The sequence below is a fragment of the Limulus polyphemus genome, unplaced genomic scaffold (genome assembly GCF_000517525.1).
Source record: "Limulus polyphemus unplaced genomic scaffold, Limulus_polyphemus-2.1.2 Scaffold519, whole genome shotgun sequence".
Lineage (NCBI taxonomy): Eukaryota > Metazoa > Arthropoda > Merostomata > Xiphosura > Limulidae > Limulus > Limulus polyphemus.
The window spans coordinates 141,317-154,313 of NW_013666129.1; the positions used below are offsets into that span (position 1 = coordinate 141,317).

Consider the following 12,997-nt stretch of genomic DNA (forward strand, 5'->3'; position numbering starts at 1 on the left):
GAAAAGTGTAACAAGACACAGCGCTAAGGGACTCCAAGTTCCTGTAGAAAGGAATGGGAAAGAATTGAACCCACGCGGACTTGGAATCGACTGTTCAGTAAAAAGTTTTGAATAAAAATGGGTAGATGGCCACGCAACCCATAGGAGTGGAGGTCCTGCAAAATTCCATACCTCCATGTGTTGTCATAAGCCTTCTCGAGATCGAAGAACCCAGAAACAAGGTGTTCTCTCTTGAGAAAGGCTTCCCTGATCGACATTTCAAGTCGAATCAGATGGTCCATGGAGGAGTGTGTTTGATTCAAAACATAAGGGTAAACATAACGGAACAAATGAGACCAATCCTGCCTTAAGGCATTGACAACCAAGACTTGAGGATGGAGGACTGGAGACCAAAACCAAGTTAATTTGTGATTGAGAGCAGTGGCAAAGGCATCAATATGTGGTGTATCCAAATAGAGACAGAGTCACTGAAAAACAGCAGGATGTTTGTGGGCCCAAAAAAACAAGATCCATAGTGCAAAAACATAGGGATCTGGAACTGGTGTCACCTTTTTGATTGATATAAGCCACCATGGTAGAATTGTTGGAATGGATCAGAACCAGCCAGCGGCTGACAAGAGAAAGAACTTCATCCAAAGCCCAATGAACAGCCAGGAGTTTGAAAAAACAACTTTTATCCACAGGTCAATAACCTGAAACCTCTTGGTGATCCACCCAGGCACCCCAGCCCTGAATAGAAGCATCCATGAACAGATGTAAATTAGGCCATGGAGGAGGAAGTGGGACCCCTGCCAACATGTGGGCTCTGTTCAACCATCAATAGAGATAGTCTCCAAGGGATGAGGGAGGGGATATATAAGTATCCAAGGGATCCCAGGTTAGGATCCAATGATCATAATGACCCATTGAAGAAATCACATATGGGCCCTGCCCAGGGGTATGAGAGGGGTCATGGAGGACCACATCCCGAAAAGTAATAGAACTTCATGAGGGAACAGACAGGGCTTTCTGAATGATTCGGTCCATAGAATGGAGCAAGAAGCCAGTCGTCCAAATAAACATGGAAGTGCAACCCCATGACATGAATAAGTCAAGCAAAGGAGCAAACCACACAACAAAATATGTATGGTGCTGAGGCTTGGCTGAAGGGTTTTGCAAGAAACTGGCACACAACCCTTCAATGGACAAACCAAAGATATAGATGGGAACGTTTCACCACAGGAATGTGTAAGTAAGCACTGGAAATATACATCTTGGTCATCCAAAGACCTGGAGAAAATGCCTACCAAAGAGAAAGGTATGTCTCCATGGTAAAGAGAGGAATGTGAACATACTGATTGAGATGAGATAAATCGATGATAGGACACCAGTCCCTGGTCTTCTTGGGAACCACAAACAGGTGGGAGTAAAACCCCTGGTGAAGTGGTTCAATAGCCTGTTGTGCAATGAGGTCCTGAACCACCTCTGATAGACACTGGCGTGTCGAGAGATCCCGAGGAGAAGGGAAGGGAACACTAGATAATGGAAGAAGGGAGAGAAAGGGGATAATGAATCCCACCAAGAGCACCTTGTGAACCCAGACATCAGCGAGAAAAGATCTCCACAGATGAACAAAATTCAATAGACAAGCCCCTACTGGGCCCAAACAGACCACATAGTCACTGGTACTGCTGTTGGCATATCGTGTGTCACCAAGTAAATCATCGAACCATGGCAGCACAGAAGGGTGGGACAGGAAGGGGTTGGGAAGGTCGAGGGATGAGAATCGGTGTCGTACTTGGCCTCGACTGCAACAAATGAGTTACCAAGTTAGTAAGGGTAGAATGAAGATAGGCCAAGGCTACCCGTGACTCCAAAGACTCAGGAACCAAGCCATACGGAGGTCCCTCAGATAAGGAGACTGGAGATGGGTCCGCACCAAACTGCATCTCGGACCAAGAGGTCCAAACAACAAACAAACCATGTTTGAAGTGCGAGAGCAATGTAGAAGTAAGGATGAAGACGATTTCAGCAGAAAACCTCCTCAGGGTTCCTGTGAAAAGCTTCTGACAGAAGGTGAAGGGAAGAAAGGTACCTCAACAGGGTCGTTAAGGTGAGACGAAGGTGAGAAAATTGGGCTTGGGTAAGTTTTACAGGGTAATATGGGTTTGCCCCTCAAACAGGTAGAACTAACCCCAACAACTGTTGGTCAAAAAAAGGAAAGTTCGCCCAACAATAAGCAAGGGCAAATTGATCTGATGTCTGTGGGGGACGAGGCATACTAATGCTCTTCTCCTGTTGATTGACAAATCGATCTACATGAATCCTAATATCGGGGGACAGGGGAAAGACTAAATAGGATTGGGAAGTTTCATGTAAGAGGGAAGTCTATGGTCATAGAATACAGGTGAATGGGAAGGTGCGGCAAACTCCAGATGGGGAACAAATGATCAAAATCATCTACTGCCTGGCCCAGCCCGAAAGGCTCAGGATGAAGTGAGGCAGAAGTAGGCAAGAGAGGTTGGCTCATATACCGCTCAATCTCCCGGCAAATGAGTGGCGATATATCCCCCAATGGGTTGCCCGTGCCCTTCCTTCCCACAATCTTCCAGTGCTTGTGTCTTCTACCAAACTTCGAAGTGATAGTTTGGTAGTGCCGTGTAGAGGGAGTCACATGCATCACATGATAGTAGTGTTCTCCTATTGGTAGAGGGGTGACGTATGATGATATGAATGAGAGACGTGTTGGAACTTTGGATTCCAACAGAGGGAGGATGAAGGCTTGTGGCATGCATTTCTGAAAAATGTTTGCATATAGAGGGCAGCACAAAATGAGTAACGCTAATCTTGTGAATATAGGGGTGTACCTTATCGGAATTTACATGTTCACATTGTTTTTGGCCAGAGGGAGGTTGGACATATTGTGATATGCATGGCTTAATACCAGAATCTTCTTGAAAGCGTAGTAAAAAATAAAAGCCACATAAAAAAGTGAGTTATGCTATGGTGCATTGATTAACTATGAGATTAATGAGCAGAGTGAAGTCGGTTAATTACTGAGGTAGGAGTTTGATAATTAGTTTGTCTGTAATTGTCATCAAAATAGTAAGTTATTTCAGTGTTCTATATTTTATATTCTATATTTTGAGTGTACGTTTGAAACAAAGTACAAGAGAGATGAGAGTGCTGTACATACAAAAGTTAGCAAGTAAATGAAACTGATGTATTAGTATCTATTGTGTACTTATGGATATCAGCAAGTATTAGTTAAGCTACATTACAGACCTGGAAGTCAAAGAAATAAAACACTTTCATTATCATTAAGTGTACTACCCTTTGTATTATTCTTTTTATCAAATACTCCAAAAGAAAAAAGAACCTACCAAAGAATAAAACCTGCTACAATAATATAAAATGTTAGACAAATGGAAAAGTAATAGAATTAAAGCTTTATACAAAACTGTTAGAAATTATTACAGTGAAAAAATAAAGCATTTAATTTTTATACATACACATATTTATTACCTTCTTTTCAATTCAGGTTACTTTAATTACACCATACCTATTTTGGCATGAAATACATATCAAAGTTATCTTTCATGATTTAGATACAATGACAAAATACATGGTTACTTAAAACTTATTCATCAAGTTGAGTGCACACTAAACATGTAATGATCAAGACAGAAGATTAGTAATATATTTTGTTATCAGTACATTTTTGGAACTTGGAGATAAAGTTAATCCCCTCTAACTCTAGTTTTTTTTTAGAAGAGAAATAAGTTCCAGAAATCTTAACAGGTTTTTGTATGACAACCTTTCTATACCAAGTATCACCCTAGTAGCCCTACTTTGAACCCTTTCCAACAATTCAATGTCCATCCTACGGTAAGGAGTCCAAGACTTAGTTAATATGGTCTAACTAATGACCTCTACAATGAAATTATAACCACTTTTGCCTTATACAGCACTTAAAAAGCAAAAAAAAAAAACCTACAGGTTAGATATAACTATGGATTTTATACCATGTCATTCATGAATGTAAATAATATTAATAAGCTTGTCTTTCAATAAAACTGTCTCTCCTTTGATTTTATTTGCACATTTCACATTTGCTATAACCAATATAGAAATATAATGAGTAATTCAACTGGATAAGTAACTTGCAATTTAAACATTCTTTTGCAAGTTTTAACTCTGAAAATTGTTCATACCAGTCCATCCTATTAGTTATTAAAAGTGTTTGGTGACATTATTTAATTGAAAGTGAGTTGGTTCACAGTAGGTGTGGTGTGAAAAGCTTATGACAAATAAGCACAAAAGTGAGTGTTTTATTTGTGATTTTCCATATTTTTAACATAACACATTATGTGGTCTGAGGAATGCTATTTTTTTTTAACATTATTAAATGTATGGGAAACACACTCCTAAAACAATTTGAAAGTATTTTCTTGGTTAACATTTTCCTGTAAATCTTATACCAACATATGATATGTATAAAATTGAATTTCAGTTCTGATATGTTCTACATTTACTAAATGGCCTAAAAGTAAACAAGAAATTATTTTTTCTTAAAACATCCAAAATTATTGATAAATGTTCTATTGCAAAAATCACTGTTACTGCAATAAGTTGATATATATACTAATATAATAAATTTAAACAAATGATAATCTCAAAATGCAAGTTGCAATAAAATCAGCAATGAAGGGTAAAGTAAAAAATTGAATAATAAGAAATACATCTAAATTAACCTTTCTGTATTATAAAATGACTACATATTGTAACAGACAATTAATTACACATGATATATTCTAATGATGTCCACTTTATGAGTACTTTGTTTACTTAATTTTTACATTTAAGTTTTCTTATAAAACTTAAAACTACTTTTTTGTAACAATGGTAGTAATATATAAAATAATTTGTATTCATTTTAAATATTCAATTAAGAACACAAAATTTTAATTATGCTATAAGTGGGTTAAATAAATTCCATCAGATGTTCGATGTGAACAATACAATAGCAAACAAAGAAAAAAAGGCCAAATTGATTAAAACCTGTTGTCAGAATGAGATAGGCTCAAAACAAATTTAGTGAATAAAAAACTTCTCTTCCTATTGGTTATAAAACATCCACTAGCAAATATTGTTAAGAATTACAGACATTATTTAAAAGACAAGATGTGATAGGAGCATGTAATTTGTACCAAATTCAGATGATCATAGAGGGCTAAAAAGAAAATCTAAAATGGGCAATTTGGAGTAAAGAACTGTCATGAGATAGAGAAGATTGAAAATGTATTTAAATATTTACTTTTGAAATAAAGAAATTAAACTTTATATAATATTCATATTACAAATTTGAGTTATAAACTACATTTTAATGCCAAACTTATTAACATGCATTGATAATAAAGTTATATAACTAATTATGAATGTAACTTTGTAAAAGGTTGTGACATGCATACCTTAACCTTGCCCAATGTTAAAGGGTTAAGTGGAAACCCATTTTTTGCAACACATTTAATATTAAGTAAATAATGTTTGAAAAAGGAAAGATTACTACAAATAAAATATTCAGGTATAAAACTTTCAAAATTGTCATAAAAACCCACAAAAGTCTAAATATGAAAGCAACTGACATGAAAACCAGATGAATTTTGTTCAAGAAAGGTATCTATAAAAGAAAATTTAAGTTTATTTTCCAATTCAACAGTAAATTTCATACTTTGATATTGATTATTAAGGTATTGCTTTATCATGGTTATTAAACTAGACAAAAGTGTTATAAATATAACATATAACGTATAATGAAAAGGCTTGAATTCACCTAGACATTTAGACAGTAACTGCCTTTCATAATAACTTAGGAATAAGAGCACTAAAGTAAGGGCAAGACACCATTACTACCCATCTACCTAAAGAATAATTCCGTTATTATTATTCTCAGAATTTCATAAGTAGTTATTCTGCTGTTATGATTATATGAACTTAATGTATCTACAACAATTATGAGTTTAATGAAAACCAAGAAAAATTCATTAGCTTACAAGATCTTCAAGATATCTCATTTGCAATATTTGTTCCTTTATTATAAGATGAGTGTTAATCTCCTGGAAGATATAAAGAATAGCTAACTGGATAATACCTATTATAAAAATATATATATTAAACGAACCAGGAGAGGATTAAACATTTGCAGTTCTTTTTTTTTTTGCAGGAGTGTAGAAAAGCTAGAGCAGGATTTAGTAATCTGTTAAAAATTTGGAAATGCTACCTAATTGATTCCTTTTCATTAGTGTACAAATAAGATTGGTAACGTACTTGAACAGTAGAAGTAATTACATGTAGTACATAGCACAAATTTTAAAAACATGTGCCTATATGTTTTTAAGGATAAACTGTTTCTCACAATTGTGATTATTTCAGGTTTAGAAATTTACAAAGGATTTATGTGCAATAAATGTAGTGATGTATTTCCTGCCTATGAAGAATGTCAGTGTTGTAAAAACAGAAAGTAATTTTTTTGAGGTTATTGATAAAACCCTTAGTTGTAGCTAAGAAATTATTGGAATCTGGGGGTCCTGTTTAGATAAATCTTTAATTCAAAAATAGAAAAGTTATTGTAAACTTGTATCAAACATTAGTGAGGCATCATCTAGAATTGTGTATGCAATGTTGTTAGAAAAAAAAGTGCAGAGACAAGCTTCAAGAAAATGATAATTAACTGAAAGACAATGAATTACACAGTGTAAATATAGTCTTCATTCAACTGTTTGGAATTATGCACTTGGATGATGTCCTTGTAAGTCGACTTGAGAGATGAAAATGGAAATGAAGTATTAGGAGTAACAGGTTTAAACTTTTGAAGCCAAATTATTTAATAAAATTGTGGTAATTCTTTGGATGACTTATCAACTCAACAAACTGTTCTCTATTTTTGGATGTGGGCTGTTATTTCAAAATCATTTAAATATTTTTGAATCAGTACATATCTATGAACAGTCAAAATGAGTTAGTGGGGTTTTGTTTATAGTAGGCAAAGGGTAACATTAATAGGTTAAAAAGCCCGTCACCAACTCACCTTTTTTGTTACACATGAAAACTCATTTATATATAGTACTAAAATTGTGTTGTAAAAAAATCTCATTTTAATAGAAATTTACTTGACTGGAAAACAGACTTCTAGCTTTAAAGAACAAAAGTTATAGAAAAGTATGGATTTTTTGTATTTTATGTAGAAATATGTAATAGAATGAGTACTTACAAACAGAAATGTTGCCCCTTTTTTTGGATAATCTTCCAATATATATGTATGATTAAGTCAAAAACTTTTCAAGGATATGAAATTTTTGCATTTTGTTTTCATACTTTTAAGCTGAGAACATAAAAAAAGAACTATTTTTCGTACAAATTCTTACCTTAGGATGTTCAAACAGACATTTCCTTCTAAATCAATATTTGGATGGTAAACCATGGTTTCACACTTCACTTTTGGAGGCTCATGAGGATAATTGTGGCTAACTTTAAAACTAAAAACAAATCGCCCTCCTCTGTAAAATCCCTGAAAATTATTTTTTTAAATCATAAAGTCCAAGCAGAAGAAATAAATCTACAGAAGTCAAACTCATCATTCACAATCTAATGTAGTCTGTAGTTTTGATCATATAACTGCACATTAATTAACAAACAGTATATGAATGAAAATTGGGGTTAGGTTTAAGTTTATAAATTTTCTATTAATAAATATTGAAAAACATTTTGTTTTGGAAAAAATGTATAAACATACAAAGTAGTTATAGCTTGTATATAATTTTCATGTAGCTAATTAGTACAATTTCCTTTATATGGGAAAAAAATTAATCACAAAGTAAAATATTTTCTCACAGTTGAAAGAAATACAACACTGCAATGAAATGTTGTTGTTTTTTATTGTGATCCTTCTTTGTAAGAAAAATAATCTTTATGTGCAAATATATATATATATATATAGATATATATATAAATATATATGTACTTACCTCATCGGGTGATATGATCAACTTGAAGTTAAGAAGATCATCTGGATCAGGAAAATCTATCTGGCATGTTTTTGGTAGGTTCAGCTCATTTATATCTGGAAAGAACATTTTTCATACATTATATTAGTTAAACTACAGGTATATACTATTTAAATTTATAATTATATGCAACAATGCCTCAGTTTCTGGTTCCTGAAATGATAAAAATACAGGTTATGTGCATAATATGTTCACAATCCCTTCAAGTCTAGATGTAGTCCCAAATCCTGACGAATTATCACACAAAATATTTGTCATTCCGAGCAAATTTTCTATTACTTTCAACTTGAAGAACTTCTCTAAGAAAGGAAAAATCAAGAGATGTGGATCAGATAAAGCCTGTAGATGCAGAAACAAATAATTGAATACTGATATACTGAGATATCAGTAACATGTAAATAAACAATAGTAATAACATTAACAATAACTATTTTAGTGTATAATCTTGATTAAATATACCAATCTACATTTTCTCCCTACTTATAACAGTAACTAATTAAGATATTTTACTAAACATGATGATCTAATTTCTAGGCCAGGATGTAATTACCTGTGTATTTTAACTCTATGATGTCCATGGATGCATCTCACCCTGAGAGAAAAACTGCACAACTGAATTTAGAAATTATAGATTATAAATTTATAGTCATTCTTCAACATATTTAAAAAATATTTAGAGATGAAATTTATTCAACAAAGTTTTATTTATTTAATTTAATACTTACATATGAATATCAAAGAAATTGCAAATTTTGGTTTATGGTTGGCTTCAGTATGCTCTGAAACAAATTAGTTTTAGCCACTTAGGAGAAAATTTTGAAAACAATTGCTCTAATTTGACTATGCAACTAGAATACAAGTGTACCTTAATTTATATTTAGTTAATCACTGTTTCTCAACCTTGGTTGTCATGGTCTAATGTAATTGCCTATATATTAGCTTCAAAAAGTCATAGATTAGTAAATTCAACATGTAATGAAAGCTCTTTCTTTCTGCTCTTTTCAAAACTGTATAAACCAATATGATTTTCAGTTCAGCCAAGATTTGTGTACAGGTCAGAGTAAAGTGATAAAAGCTTAGCTTGGTAGATGTTGCTAGAAGAAAAGATGTTTGTGAATAACTTCTACTACAATCACAACTCTGATTTGATTTCTTAAGATTGCAAAAAGCTTGCTTTAACATGTTATACTTAATTTCAATCATGATTTTACAGTATGATAGAAAAAAAAAATCTGTGAGACAAGATGAGGTACGCTTAGATAAATCATTTTGCACTCAACTGTATCAAGTTTCATTTTGCCAACACAGCCACTGCATTATGCCTCATTGGCCCCAGTAACTGCTTGAATGGGAAATGTAAAAAAACATATAAATGAATATAAAAAACTTATTACATATATTTCTGATTAACAATTAATTAGGTCTGTTTGCTTATAATTTTGGTATGGTGAAAATGTTATTTTTACTGTGTACCAGTAATTGTAAACTCAATGAAACTGCATGGAGAGCTTTTGGATCAAAAAAACAAAAAGTAAAATTACAATTTTATAAAATAAAAATTTTGTAGGAAAGTTTTACAATAGCTTAGGAAGATAAAAAGTAGTAATTAAAATATACAAAAAAGTAAACAATTTTAATTGTTTCTTTTAAAAAAAAGATTCACAATGATATAAGCTGAGAACTCCTGTAAATATCATATTTAGAAATAAGATATTTTATTTTTAGAAGTTAGATAATCTCTAGAAAGTTCTGAAGTTTCAAACTATTCCATCCAGTAGTATGTTTTCACACTGTAATAGAACCATACGACAAGTGCATAGAACCGACACACCTGGTTGTGACAGAGTGAAATAAACATCTGCTTATTCTTTCATAACAGAAAAGTGTTTAAACCATCTATCTTTCCATCAAAATTTGGCACAATGTTATAGTTTTCATTGTGTAGTGGTATAGCAGAGTATAATTCCATATCCAGAGTAGCTTGGAATTGCAGTTTCAAGTGTTTCGAGCTATATTACCTCTCTTAGTAAAAAAAAATTAAAGATAAATAATATTCATTGAGCACAGGTATAAGTACTGTAAATGACTCAAAAAAGGTTTTGTATAGAAAGGATATACTTGAAGACAGTTTTTGGTCTCTATGGGAAGCTCTTCATAAATGTATATACAATATGATTTTCATTGTGGGAGTAAATGTACTGTAGGTTTTGTTTAAATAACTTACTACAACACCAAAAGATTTTAAGAATGATTGTATGTCTTTCTTGTTAAATTTGGCAGTAATGGGAGGTAGTAAGTTATGTCCAAACAACATGGTCACTATTAAAATAAATACATGAACTTTGAACAACTATTATACAAAACAGAAACTAAATAGCTTATAAAATTTCAGGAATGCAACTTTTATTAATTACATATAAGAAGCATCCTAGCAATCTACCTTAAAAACAATTATTGCATACTTTCTTACAACCATGTTGGCTCCAATTACATCACAACTGCTTTAAGACATTAAAGTTTTCACATTTCTAAACAATGAAGAATAATTTCCCATTGTCTTTCGTCATATTCCAAATTATTGTTAATACAATTGTAAAATGAATGCAGGAAATAAACTTAATTTTCAACAATAACTTGAACAAAGAAAATAATTTTTTTTCATAACTTTCAATTAAAGAAAAAAGTAGTGAGAGAGATGCACTTATATATTGACTTGGATAAGACTATGGGTGAAGCCTCATTTGGAGTAGTGTGTGGTTTTCATTTCCTTACATACCACAGAAAGGATATCAAAATAATGGAAAAATTTACAACTAACTCCCAGAATAGCATCTGATCTAATAAACTGGTGCATGAAAATAAACTGTAAACACTTCAACCTTGTTTTCTGTGAAGCAGAGAAATACTAGCTGTGACTTGGCACAAGTGTTTAACACTGCTAACTGTTTACATACGCAGGCACATAACTAACACAGACAACTAAGGCAACTGCCTTAGAAAAAAAATATTTTGTAGTAAATAACTCAGCATCTGAATTACTGTCATTACAGCAAAATGAAATGGGAAACCAGTATGTAATAACTCAATTCTTTAAGAAGTCAACCATAGGTAAGATTGGTAAGTGATTTTAGCACTTCTTCACTTGAAAAAAAATCAATTTTTACCTCAGAAAAAATATATTCCTAGATATGCCCCTCCTATGTGGGGCTTATGTGACTGGAGGATAGAGATTAGAAATGATAAGAATACATTTACACATCGGGTACAATAGGCTATAAACAAAAACTAGCTTTTTTAGGTTCAAACCTATACAACATGTAATATCATAGAATTATACAGGAATGTGATTTAGTAATCAAGCTAGGCAGTTAGTGAAATTTGCTAAACAATTAATCATTTGATCATTAATCGATTATTGGTAACACTACAATTTGATACCCACGGTAGGTATAGCAAAGATAGCTCATTATGTAGTTTTTCACTTAATAACAAACATAATGACATTATTTTAATTACTGGATACTTGGAATAATTGAAAACAATAATAAATGGAAACAACAATTTCAATTAGTGAATTATTTTATGACATTAATCAATTTAATTGTACTTTAAGTCACCGGATATTTGGAAAATCCAAAACTTTAATTGATTGAATCGTGATTTCAATTACTGGATAGTTGGAATAACAGAAAACAGAAGGAATCAGAAACACTAGTTTATCATTTAATGTGATACTAATCAATGTAACCAATGGTCATAGATAATTGATTTTATTCACCCAACTCTATTTACTTACTTTTTTAATCCAAAATTTTTAAATGTCTTAACTTGTAATTATTATTATTGCTTTACTAATCTTATAAATGTTTTAGAGAAATTTACTTACAATCTAGATGATTGGAAGCTTCAGGGGTCAGTGCTTAGACATTTACTTTTTCGTATTTACATTATTGACACTGATAATGGAATTATTAATCAAATTTACTGATGACATTACACTCTTGGAAATTCCCAGCGACTGAGGACACTGAGGTAGTATAGAATGACATGAATCAACTGGTAAGTTGTACAAAATTATAGAGAGTGAAAGGTAATGCTTACAGGTTATAACAATTTGTATGATGTTCAATACATATTGGAACTCACTCAACAATGTGACTCAAAAAAGGATTTCAGTACGAGTCACAAGACAGTGCTTTGTTAACAGTAATAAAACTAAAATAGACATACTGACTGAAAATCAAAAGAGGTGATTATATCTATACAAGTGAATAGTTATGCCTCATTATAATACTGTGTAAAGTTTTAGGTTTCCTTATCTGAGAAAGTATACTGAATGGCTGGAAAGGGTTCAGAGGAGGGCTACTAGAATCATCCTGGGGTAAAAGGGTTGTCTTTAATGGTTAGATCTCTTAAATTATTTTCTTGAAGATAGCTTTTATATATGGAAACATCTGTTAGCTGAGTTCTTGCACAGATCTTAACCCATTAACTACGGATGACAGTTATTTTGGTCATTGAAGTTCTATGGCTCAGCTGCGAATGACAGAAATATCCGTCAGTCGCACATATAAAACTCTATGCGAATGATGATAATTACTATTTTATTGTGATTTATGGCAACTCAGTTTTATCTGAGAGTCAGAAAATGGCAACTGAGCTGCTCCTGCAGCAGTTAATAGGTTAAAAAACAAAATTTGAAAATGGACATTACTAAATGTTTTCCTGCAGTGTTCTTACTGTGCTTATTCCACACATAAGTTGTTGCCTCCAACACACACAGATGCGATACCTACCACATAGAAAAGTCCAGATATTTATGAATTCTCGTGCCAGTGCGAATGTCGTTACGTAGGTCGCACTTCACAAAGACTGCAGGATAGAATTAAACAACATGTACCCACATCCATAAGATATAAGTGTGTGAAAGAAAAGAATTTACCATGTCGCTCCTG

At 32.5% G+C, this 12,997-nt stretch overlaps 1 protein-coding gene across 1 annotated transcript in view; it reads right to left on the bottom strand.

Annotated features, from left to right (window-relative positions):
- The window catches only part of LOC106458820 (NEDD8-conjugating enzyme Ubc12), a 33,994-nt gene that overhangs the window by 17,897 nt on the left and 3,100 nt on the right, over nt 1-12,997 (bottom strand). The window contains exons 2-3 of the mRNA XM_013918368.2: nt 8,004-8,098; nt 7,404-7,546 (exon numbers count right to left, since the gene is read on the bottom strand). Coding sequence (XP_013773822.1) covers nt 7,404-7,546; nt 8,004-8,098 — 238 coding nt within the window. The remainder of the gene's footprint in view (nt 1-7,403; nt 7,547-8,003; nt 8,099-12,997) is intronic.